Source organism: Chlorocebus sabaeus, chromosome 24 (genome assembly GCF_047675955.1).
Source record: "Chlorocebus sabaeus isolate Y175 chromosome 24, mChlSab1.0.hap1, whole genome shotgun sequence".
NCBI classification, from domain to species: Eukaryota; Metazoa; Chordata; class Mammalia; order Primates; family Cercopithecidae; genus Chlorocebus; species Chlorocebus sabaeus.
The window spans coordinates 46,712,217-46,724,485 of record NC_132927.1 but is presented as its reverse complement, the minus strand read 5'-3'; the positions used below and the strand labels follow the sequence as shown (position 1 = coordinate 46,724,485).

Here is a 12,269-nt window from a genome sequence, read left to right as displayed (position 1 = left end):
GCATTTCTTTTGGGACAGGTCTAGTAGCAATAAATTACCTCTGCTTTTGTTTGGCAGTCGTCTCTCCATTTCTGAAGGATAACTTTGCTGGATATAGTATTTTTGGTTGTTACAGTATTTTAGTTTGTTTTTTCTCCTCAGCACTCTAAATATATTGTCCCACTCTCTTCTGGCCTATAAAGTTTCTGCTAAGAAGTCTGCTGCCAGGAATATGGATGTCACTCATATCGTTTGCTTCACTTCTCTTGTTACTTTTAGCATCTTATCTTTGACTTTGGTGTTTGAGAGTTTGATTATAATATGTCTTGGGGTATTATTTGGGCTGAATCTGATTGGTGATATTTTACCTTGCTTTACCCAGATATTTATATATTTCTCCAGGTTTAGAAAGTTTTCTGTTATTATTTCTTTGAGGAAGCTTTCTGCTCCTTCATCTTTCTTAGTTCCCGCTTTAACTCCAATAACCTGAATACTTGCTGTTTTTAAGTTGTTCCATAGATCCTGTAAGCTGTTTATTACTTTCATTCTTTTTCTTTTTTTCTCTTCTTACTGTGTATTTTCAAATAGTTTCTCTTTGAGCTCATTGATCTTTCATCTGTTTGCTGAATTCTTCTGCTGATGCTTTGAAGTGCATTTTTTGTTTCATTCATTGTATTTTTCAGCTCTAGGATTTCTGTTTGATTTTTTAGAAATTATTTCAACTTCTCTGTTCAATTTCTTGATAAATTTCTAAATGGTTCTCTGTCTTTTATTGAAGTTTATTTAACTTCCTTGAAACAGCCATTTTCAGTTCTTTGTCTGAAAGATTACACATCTCCATCATTTTAGGGTTGGTCTCCAGTGCCTTATTTTGTCCATTTGATGAAGTCATATTTTCCTAAAGGTTTCTGATACTGGAAGAAATGTGACAATTTGTGTGCATTGAGAGCCTCTGTATTTATCTTAGTCTGTGCAGTCTGGTTTTCTTTGTGCCTGTCCTTCTTCAGAAGGTTTTCCAGGGATTCTAGGCACACTGACTGTTGTCTTCTCTGAGCCTGTGACAACTTGAGCTGCCTCAGCACTAGAGAGTGCTCAAAGCCCAGGCTTGCCATGAGTCTCATGAGGGCTCCAAGGTTGGCATGGCTTCCTGGCCCAAATGGATCTGTGGAAGATCCAAGGTAGGTACTGGGGCTGTGTGCGAATGCTGACCAGGTACTTGAGTCCAGAAGACTGTCTCAGTGCCCCAGACAAGCATGCCTCCCAACAGCTCTCTGCATAGGCAGGATGGGTTCTTGACTGTAGCAAAAGGAACTGGAGTTGAGACTGGACCCCTTTTGGATCTGCTGTGGGGAGGCTGATGACCCCCTCTCATTGCCACAGATGAGCGTGTGTCATTTGGCAGGTCACTGCATCAGTAGGGTAGTTCCTCAACTTCCACAGGAGGGCTGAAGCTGAGACTGAGCTGCCTTGGGATCTACTGTAGAAGAGAGGATGGCATGCCTGTCACATTGGCTCAGGTGGGTGTGCATTTCCCAGCAGGTCCCTAGACAGGATAGTTCCCCAACTGGCTGGAGAGGCTGGAGCTGAGACTGGGCCCCCCTGGGATCTGCTGTGGCCTGGAGGCTAAAGAGCTGGATCTTGTTGGCTCAAGTGGGGCACTTGTCTCCCTGGAGGATCCTGCACAGACAGGATTGTTTCTCAACTACAGCAAGAGGGGCTGCAGCTGAGGCTGGGCCCCCTCAGGATCTGCTGTGATAGGAGGTTGGCAAGCCCATTGGGGAGGCCTATACTCCTGGGCTGCCAGATATGGTTGAGTCTCCCTTTGGGTCCTTGTGTAAACAGGTCTGAGCTGGGACCTCCAGCTGAAGGTTGGAGCAGAGCCACAGGGCCACTTTCAGGCTTACTGTCAAGACCAATATCAGCAGGCAGACAAGCCTTTCTGCTAAGTCACTAGCATGTGTGATTCCTTCTGGACCTCTTGGCGGCTGGTTTTGGTTGTAGACTGAAGGCCAAATGGGACTGTTAGCTAAGCCCCTTGAAGGACTGGGCTGTTTTCCAGGCTTGAACTTAGAAGCAAGTTCAGTGAATCATCCACCTAGGTGTGAATGCATTCAAAACAACCTTCCTAGGTCTTTGGCTCCATCAGGGTTTGACAACCTCCTACCTGAATTCTGAGGCTCCTGCAGAGAGACTTTTTACCGTGGATAGGTGCAGGATTCTTGTTGCTATGGGGGGATATGAGCAGGTTACCTTCTATTCTGCCATCTTGGTGACATCGTGAACATTCCATTCTTGTATGCTTTTCTCTTGTACATGTACAAAAAGGAATTGCTAGATTATAGGGTGTTGTATCATACTTCAATTTTATTTGATAGTTCCAAACTGTTTTTCAGAATGACCATCCGTCCATACTGTTACCAGCAATTTATCGTTAAGGCTGCAAATACTTTGTATTGTCAGTTTAATTTTGTTTTGTTTTTAAAAATAATTCTGGTGAGTGTGTTATGAATTGCTATCTAATTATGAGGTGAATTTAAATTTTCCATGGTGCCTGATGAAGTTAATCACTTTTTATATGTCTGTTGGCCATTTTTATATTCTATTTTGTATATTCATTTTTGTGATATGTCTATTGAGGCCTCTTCCTCATTTGTTTCTACTGGATTATTGGGGTTTTTCCTACTATTTTTTAGGAGTTTTTTTATGCATGCCAGATTATAAAACTTTTAGTCTTCACTTTCTTAATGGTATCTTTTGATGAACAAATTTTCTTAAGTTTAATACAGTTGGCTGGGCATGGTGGCTCACACCTGTAATCCCAGCACTTTGGGAGGCCGAGGTGGGTGGATCATGAGGGCAAGAGATCAAGACCATCCTAGCCAATATGGTGAAACCCTGTCTCTACTAAAACACAAAAAATTAGCGGGGCGTAGTGGCACGTGCCTGTAGTCCTAACTACTCAGGAGGCTGAAGCAGAGGAATTGCTTGAACCCAGGGGGCAGAGGTTGCAGTGAGCCAAGATCGTGCCACTGCACTCCAGCCTGGTGACAGAGTGAGATTCCCATGTCAAAAAAAAAAAGTTTAATACACTATATTTTATTCCTCTTTTACTTTATGATTTTTTTTCTTTTAAGAAACATTTTCCTTACTCCAAAGTATAAACATTTTTCTATGTGAATTACTAAGAGTTTTGAATTTTGCCTTTTGTATTTGGGTCTACATTCTATTTGGAATTGATTTTTTTCTTTTTTTGTATGTGATGTGAGGAATATATTCTCTAATATTAATAGATAAGACATTGTGCAGTCATCATATACTGACAATAGCATTGTTTCCTGACTGCTCTTCTTTGCCTAATTTGTCATAACTCAGCTGTTCATATAAGTTTTTAAGTCTGCTTCAGGATTCTTTGTTCTGTCACATTAGTTTATTTGCAAATTACATTGTGATTTCCAAATTAACTCTGCCTTTCTGGAATAAATTCAACTTGATTATGGTATGCTGTCTTTTTGGTATGTTGCTGAATTCTTTTTACACTATTTTATTTAAGAATTCTGCATTTGTGTTCATATATGAAACTGGCCTGTTATTTTAATTTTCTTGTGAAATTTGATACCAGGGTTATGCTTACCACATAACTCATACAGAATATTTGTTACATTGGCATTATTTCTTCCTTGGGATAATTCACTGGCACAGCCATCTGACCCAGGAGTTTTCTTTGTGTGAGGTTATTATAGATTTAATTCTTCATAGATTGTAAAACTATTCAAGTTGTCTCTTCTTCCTTTGTCAGTTTTGGAAAGTTGTATTTTTCTATTAATCTGTCCATTTTATCTAAGTTTTCAAATTAATGGCATAAAATTACTCATATTATTATACTGTCTCTTTATTGCCTATAGAATTTGTGCTGTTGACCTTTTCATCTAAATACTCTGTGATTTCTTTTTTTCTTAATCAATTTCACTTTGATGAAAAATGTTTTTGTTTTGTTGTGCTTATTTCTTACTGTATTCTTTCAGTCTGAGGACTCACTGCTATGTAGCGGGGAATTCTTTGCTATTTTTATTTAATTATTGTTCTCCCTCCCTTTTCTTTATTGTCTAATTCTGGAACTCCTATTAGCTATGTGTTAGAACTTTTAGGTCTCGCTTTTGTAAAATACTTTTTTTCATTCATCTCGTCTTTATCTCTTCATCCATTATTCCAGTGAAATCCTCTGTTTATGCTTCTATTTTACTTACTTGATCTTTGCTTTTTTGTAGTTGTTGTTTATTAATTTCAGCCATCATACTCTTCTTTCCTGAAGGCTTTGCCACATACAGAAGACTTTTTATACAGATAATATAGCATTAGCTCCTTTTTACCTCTATGGATTTTTTTTTTTTTTTTTTTTTTTGTAGATACCTACTTCTGGCTCATGGAAGGTATTCCTTTTTGTTTTCAAGTGTAGCATTATATTAGTATTTTTATGTTATTTCTCCATAATATAATTTAGGTTGGTGGTTAATAGTGTGAACTCTGGAGGCAGAGAACCATTACTCAAAGCCAAGCTCTGCCTCTTTGACATGTTATTCAAACCCTCCCGTGTCCCACATTCCTTACATATGATAATACAGATGAAGATAATATGTATCTCATGGATTTTGTGAGGATGAAACAAGACAGTATATGTCAAAATGCCTGTCACATAACAAGTAATCAGTAGATATTAACTCTTGTTAGTTGAATAATGGTGGCAGTAGTACATTAGTTATCATTATGTGATCAGAGTAGATGGTGGAGATTTTGCCATGTGTTTGTATTTGGCCATACTATTTCAGCCATCTCCTCTATAACTTAAAATTGAAAATTGAGTCTAACAGACTTAGATAACTTACTACCTTTTTTCCTTTTCTACAGATGGATCCTGAGCTTGAAAAAAAACTGAAAGAGAATAAAATATCTTTAGAGTCGGAATATGAGGTACAGTATGTTAATGTAGTCTCTGTCTTATAACAATCAGTTACTGGTTTTATCTGCCTTAAAAGTATTAATAGTACAGAAAAAAAATTATCTTGAATATATAGTATTTAATAAACTATATAGTCATTTGAAAAGAAAATATAGATGGATCCATACTTAATATACTACAAATAAATAAATTCCAGATGGATCAAGAATTTAAAAGTAAAAAGCAAAATGCTAAAAGTACTAGGAGAATATAAATGGGGAATTTTGCTTGTTGTCTTGAGTCAAAAAAGCCTATTTAAATGTGATATAAAACCCAGAAGCTCTAAAAGTAAAGATTAATGGGTTCATACATACAAATTCAAAAGTTCAGACTAAAAAAATGTACATGAAGTCACAAGTTATATGAGAAATCCTACAAATATAGTTTAATCTTATCATGGCACATTCATTTACTTAAATATGAAGACCATCTCCAAATCAGTGTGAAAAGTTTAACAATTCATTTGTTCAGTAAGAACATGGGAAAGCATAGCATGTAAAACTTTTGGACAAAAGGAAATAAGTATCATTCTTAAACATATGAAGAGATGCTCAATTTATCATAATAGGAATATCAGAGTGTAATGAGGTATCACTTTTCATCCATCTAATTAGCAAAAATCAAGGAGTTTAATAGCACACTATATTATGGGATGTGGTGAGGTGGGATGTTCTTCATGTCTTAGAGTTTGTAATTTTTTTGACTGGATTATATTTTCCTGTTTCTTTGTATGTTTGGTCATTTTGTATCGAAAGGTAGTCATTGTGAATACTACACTGAAGAAAATTCTGAAGAGTGTTGATTTTTGTTTTAGCAGACAATTTAATTGTTGGCTAATCACCTTGAACTTCATTTTGTGCTTTGTAGGGAAGTATCTGTTGAAGGGCTACTATCTTTCCTTGACCCTTCTCCCTTGTTGGGACTTAATCTCCAATCTGTCTCCCCAGAGAATCTTGTCAAGGCTTGGCTTGAAGCTTTGTTGGGGTGAATCTCAATAAAATCTTATTCTCAGGCATAATTTTTACTCCTGAAGAACAGCCCTTTTGGTGTCTTAGGTGGATGTCAGCGTAGCAACAAAATGTTAAAAGAAAGTTCTCCACTGTGGCAGGCCTGAAAACTCCATATTCGTGACACTGTTTTTTCTCAGCATTTCTTCATGCTGTTCCACACTCAAGCCTATGCCAGTTGGCTGTGAAGTGTTATGTCTTGGGTGGTTTTTCTCAGCACATTTACACAGCCCATTCTTCAGCCACTGTGCATGTTTTGTAGAATTCTACAAGGAATCTCCTTCACCAAAGATCTCTAAAGACTAGACCACTTTTACATGAACTTGTTATTTAACAATTTTCTTCAATTCTGTTAAGCATATATATCTTATGTTACCTGGATAATGGCCATTATTCTTTATTAAAATCTTTTAATAACTTTAGATCATTTCATAACTATACTTGAAAATACTTTAAATTCTTCTTGTATGCTAAATTAGTTGAATTTTGTTCCTTTGTGTATATATGTAATACAGACTCCTGGTAAAACTATAAGTGAACAGTATTTTCATTTACTACTTTCCCATTGATCAAAAAAAAAAATCCTGTAACTTGCTAACTTGTAGTTTTACAAGTGCTGTACCAGTAGTGATGCTATGGAGAGTTTGTCTGGGAGTAGATTTTCCTTCTAGTTCTTCTAGGACCTGTAGAATCTGAGAGCTGAAGAAACCATGTAGACTATTTGGTCCAACTTTTTCATTGTTACTTATCAGAGAGTTAATGCCCAGGTGGCTTAAATCACTTTCCAAAGATTATATAGCTAGTTAGTAAGAGAGTAATGCTTAGTATCCAAGTGTCAAGGTAAATTTATATCATTTTCCCTGTCTCTGGATATAAGCTATCCTTTGTTTTCTCAGTCTTTTTTTTTTTCCTGTCTTCCTTTGGTTCCAGAACAACCAAAACAGCAGATATGTAAAAGTTAATGTCAGAGTGGTGGTCAGTAAGAGAAAGGTGAAGAAACATTTATTTTCCCCCTTTTATTCCACCTTTATTTTTGTGCTTGAGAGGTACTTCCGACTAAATGAAGGTAGGATGATCCATAATGTAGTTACAACTAGTTTCAGTTGCCCAAAAGTGTTTTGCTTATGGTAGCTGTAGGAAAAGTCTTTTCATTCCTAAGACCAGACATAAGACAAATTATCTTGGTCTCTTTTCTTTTTTATAGAAGACTTTAGGGTCTCCATCTTTGTTCTTTTCTTCTTATTTTCTACCATCATCCCTGATAACCCTTTCAGTCATTATCGTGCTGGATCAGCCTTCAGATTTGTACTTTTGTTTTCCCAGCTTCGGCCTTTTCCTTGTCCTCTCAAAAATAAGGCATGTAGACTCTTTCTCTATTTTAATAGTTTTATGGTTAAGGTGGGGTAAGATAGGCATTAACATCAATAACAAACAAGAAATGTTCTAAATCTTAAGATGACATTTCATCAATGATTATGATTGTAGTTGATTTATTTGTTACAATTGTAATTGACCTATCGGATACTTTCTACTCATTTATTCATTGAGTTAGTTGTGTCCTAATCAAAGCCACAGGGCTCTTATACTAATATTTATACTTTAATTTTCTGCGGTTCTATAGAAAATAAAAGACTCCAAGTTTGATGACTGGAAGAATATTCGAGGACCCAGGCCTTGGGAAGATCCTGACGTCCTCCAAGGAAGAAATCCAGAAAGCCTTAAGACTAAGACAACTTGACTCTGCTGATTCTTTTTTCCTTTTTTCTTTAAAAAATTAAAATGTTATCAACTGGACTTCCTAATATATACCCCTATCAAGTGGAAAGGAAATTCCAGGCCCATGGAAACTTGGATATGGGTAATTTGATAACAAATAATCTTGATAAAAGGTCATGTACAGGTTTTTATACTTCCCAGCTATTCCATCTGCGGATGAAAGTAACAGTGTTGGCCACGTATATTTTACAACTTGAAATAAAAAATGTAAATACTGCTCCAAAACAGGGTCATGTATTCCACTCTCCAACTACCCACGTATTCCTTTTGCAATAGCCACTAGGGCATCATTTTGATATTTCATTGTGATTTCTGATTTCTAATGAGGACAGTAGGTCTGGATCCAAATTCTCACAGTAAAATCAAGCAGTAATTTTCTGTCAAATCTATTAGGGAAAGAAAAATGATCACAATCTGCTAAGAGTCTTGATTTTCTTTGTAATACCTCACATAGTATGATAATCAGCCTCCAAAGCATCACCTGATAATTACAATGATAACATGTCAAGGAAATTATATTATTTATGGTTGTCAAAACTTATGAAGTAGTGTATGATTATAAGCAGATATGACAAATTTTTTCAGTAAATCCACAGGTGACTGCATTTTGAGAAATACTAAGATATGCTTTATACCTTAGCATAATTTGCATGCAAAATTGCCCTCTATTGTTTTGTTTTGTGTTTTAATTTGGCGTTTGCAATGATCTGATCCCTAGGCAAAAGGACAGAATTGAGGATTGTTTTGTTTTGTTTTGTTTTTTGAGACAGAGAGTCTCGCTCTGTTCGCCCAGGCTGGAGTGCGGTGGCGCGATATCACCTCACTGCAAGCTCTGCCTCCCGGGTTCACGCCATTCTCCTGCCTCAGCCTCCTGAGTAGCTGGGACTACAGGCACATGCCGTCACATTTGGCTAATTTTTTGTATTTTTAGTAGAGTCGGGGTTTCACCATGTTAGCCAGGATGGTCTCCATCTATTGCCCTCGTGATCTGCCCAACTCGGCCTCCCAAAGTGCTGGGATTACAGGCATGAGCCACCGCGCCTGGCTGAAAGTTAATTGTTTTGAACTCATTTTCTCCTTTTTACCCCTGTCTTTATCAGCTTCTACCTTCTGGTTTCATGCTGAGTTCTAGTTGCTTAAAGTCTCCATTGAAACACTCCCCTTATAATTGCCATAAAATCATAAATCCACTCCACCTTTCTCCTCCTACTCAAAATTTGTATTCTTTTCAACAAGTTGGTTTTAACAAAAAGTAAATTAAGTTGATTATCTAGTGATAATAATTTGTGATAGACATGATTCATAAGATAGTTATCTGGGGGAGCAATTGGATTTCATAGGAGAAAAAAAGAGTCTCCGCTTATTATTCACTCATTAAACAAGTCACTCAAAAAAGGATCATTGATTTAAATGTAAAATAAGTATACAACTTTTAGGAAAAACCACAGGAGAAAGGCTTCAACTTACTGAATAGCTCTTACCAAAGAATATTCGTAAAAGAAAAACTTGACAAATTGACGCATCGATGTTACAAACTTTTGTTTGCCAAAGGCCCTGTTAAAAGGATGAAAAATGTAGAGACTGAGAGAAAATACATGTAAACCACATATCTGGCAAAAGACTCATATCTAGAATAAATAACTCTGTAAACTCAGTTAAAAAAAATCCAGTTGGAAAATGGGCAAAAACCATAGAGACATTTCACTGCAGAGGATACACTGATGGCAAATTAGCTCTGAAAAGAATGTTTGACATCACTACGAAGGAAATGCAGTTTTAGACTACATTGAGATCACCACACATCTATTAGAATACCTAAAAAAAAATTAGTGACAGTATGAAATGCTGGCAAGGATGTGGAGAAATGAAATCTCTAATACATTGGTAGTATGTAATATGGTACAACTCGTCTAGAAAATTGGCAGTTTCTTTAAAAGCATAAGGGAATTCTGGTTTCCAGTTTGACATGTAAAAAGTTTGAAAAATTTAATTCCCATCATAGCAAAGAAAAAAGCTGAACAACTAAACTCTTACTTTGAGTTGAAGTCACAGGACAAACCACCACCCTGAAAACTGGAGACACAGGCAGGTGCAGAAAATCATAGTTTACCTGGAGGAGCACCTGCCCAGAAACCGCCACAGGAGCCAGCATTGGGTAGGAATACCTAAAGGTAATTGAATACTTCCTAGAGGCTGATCGTGGACTAATTGAGAGAAAATCTCTTAAGAGGAGGCCAAGCCTTTTGTGGATTGGAGAAGGGACACTTGCGAGTTTTACCTCTAAGAGTCCCACCTGATTTTCATAATAAATATCAGAGAAAAATCCCCTTGTGCTCCTAGCAGGTGTAGGTGAAAGTAACTATTCTGAAATATGCCCAGAGAATTCTGTTTTCTTTAATGTAAGCCTGGCCCCAAAGTAAACTCTTGCTAGAACCTAATCGCATTGAGTTTTACCAGTGCCTAGCCAACTGGAGGAAGGGGAATAACCACTCCAGCCTCCTCCAACCTTCCTGTTTTACCTAAATGGGGGTGAGGAGACTGAAAAACATGTGTGAATGTTCAGTCCGGGGACCTAGGCTTACTAAGAAGCCTAATCATAGGACTTACAGAATGCTCCCTACCGCATATATTACCACCACATCACTGAAGGCCTATTCACTTGAGTTCGTTTTACCCAGTACATCATGTCCAACATTCAACAAAAATGAACGATAAAAAGCACAGTTTGAAGAGACAAAACAAGCATCAGAATCAGATTCAGACATGGCAGGGATATTGCAATGATCACACTGGGAATTTAAAATATGATTAATATGCTAAGAGCGCTGATGGAAAAAGTGTAAGAACAAATGGGCAATAAAAGCAAAGAAGTGGAGAATTAAAAGGAAATTCTTGCATTAAAAAACTAACAAGTGAACAGTGCCTTTGATGAGGTCATCAACAGAGTGAACAGAATTGAAGAAAGAGGGAGAAAAGTACATATAGTATGTTAACACTAATCAAAAGAAAATTTGAGTGGTTGTATTAATCTCAGACAAATCAGACTTCAGAGCACTGAAAATCATGGAAGAATAGAGGCATTACATAATGATAAAGGGGACCCATTCTCTCCAAGATAAAATTCTTAATGTATATACACCAAACAAAGCAGCAAAATACATGAGCAAAAACTGGTAGAGATGCAAATATATGAGAAATATATGAATAGACTTAAAGAGACTTAATCAATCCTCTTATCAGCAATTGACAAATCAAGTAGGCAGAAAATCATTGAGGACATAGTTGAAGCACACCATCAATCAGCTGTATCTAATTGACATCTAAAGCGTACTCCACAACAACAGAATAGGCATTCTTCTCAAGTTCAAAAACATTCATCAAGACAGACAACCACATAACACACCTCAACAGATTTGAAAGAATAAAAATCATACAAAGTATGCTCTCAGACTGTTATGGAATTAAACTAGAAATCAATGACAGAAAGATAGCTAGAAAATTCCAAAGTACTCGTAGATTAAACAACACTCTTCTAAATAACACATGTGTAATGAAATGTAAAGAAATTAAAGATATTTTGCACTAAATGAAATAGAAAATAAACCTTACCAAATCTGTTGGATGCAGCAAAAGAGGTGCTTTGAAGGAAGTTTATAGAATTGAATGTGTTTAATAGAAAAAAGAATATATACATTAGAGATAGGGTCTTGCTCTGTTGCCTAGGCTGGAGTACAATGCCACAATCATAGCTCACTGTAGTTTCAAACTCCTTGGCTCAAGCAATCCTCCTGCTCATCTTCACTGGTCATTACAGAAATGCAAATCAAAACCACAATGAGATACCATCTCACGCCAATGAGAATGGCGATCATTAAAAAGTCAGGAAACTACAGATGCTGGGAACATCACACACCAGAGCCTGTTGCGGGGTGGAGGGCTAGGGGAAGGATAGCATTAGGAGAAATACCTGAAGTAGATGCTGGGTTGACAGGTGCAGCAAACCACCATGGCATGTGTATACCTATGTAACAAACCTGACAAAAACAAGCAATGTGGAAAGGATACCCCATTTAATAAATAGTGTTGGGAAAACTGGCTAGCCATATGCAGAAAACAAACCCCTTTCTTACACTTTATACAAAAATTAAGTTAGGATGGATTAAAGACTTAAATGTAAGACCTAAAACCATAAAAACCCTAGAAGAAAACCTAGGCAATACCATTCAGGTATAGGCATGGGCAAAGATTTCATGTCTAAAATACCAAAAGCAATGGCAACAAAAGCCAAAACTGACAAATGGGATCTAATCAAACTAAAGAGCTTCTGCACCACAAAAGAAACGATCATCAGAGTGAACAGGCAACCTACAGAATGGGAGAATATTTTTGCAATCTATCCATCTGACAAAGGGCTAATATCCAGAATCTACAAAGAACTTAAATTTACAAGAAAAAAACAACTCCATCAAAAAGTGGGCAAAGGATATGAACAGACACTTCTCAAAAGAAGACGT

General features: G+C 36.8%; 1 protein-coding gene across 2 annotated transcripts in view; it reads left to right on the top strand.

The window, feature by feature from the left end:
- Window positions 1–7,980, top strand: part of COX16 (cytochrome c oxidase assembly factor COX16) — a 31,526-nt gene extending 23,546 nt beyond the window's left edge. For both annotated transcript variants that reach the window (XM_073011115.1, XM_007987145.3), the window contains 2 exons: window positions 4,882–4,944; window positions 7,601–7,980. In XM_073011115.1, coding sequence (XP_072867216.1) covers window positions 4,882–4,944; window positions 7,601–7,717 — 180 coding nt within the window. In that variant the 3' untranslated portion in view covers window positions 7,718–7,980. The remainder of the gene's footprint in view (window positions 1–4,881; window positions 4,945–7,600) is intronic.
- Window positions 7,981–12,269: the final 4,289 nt, after the last annotated feature.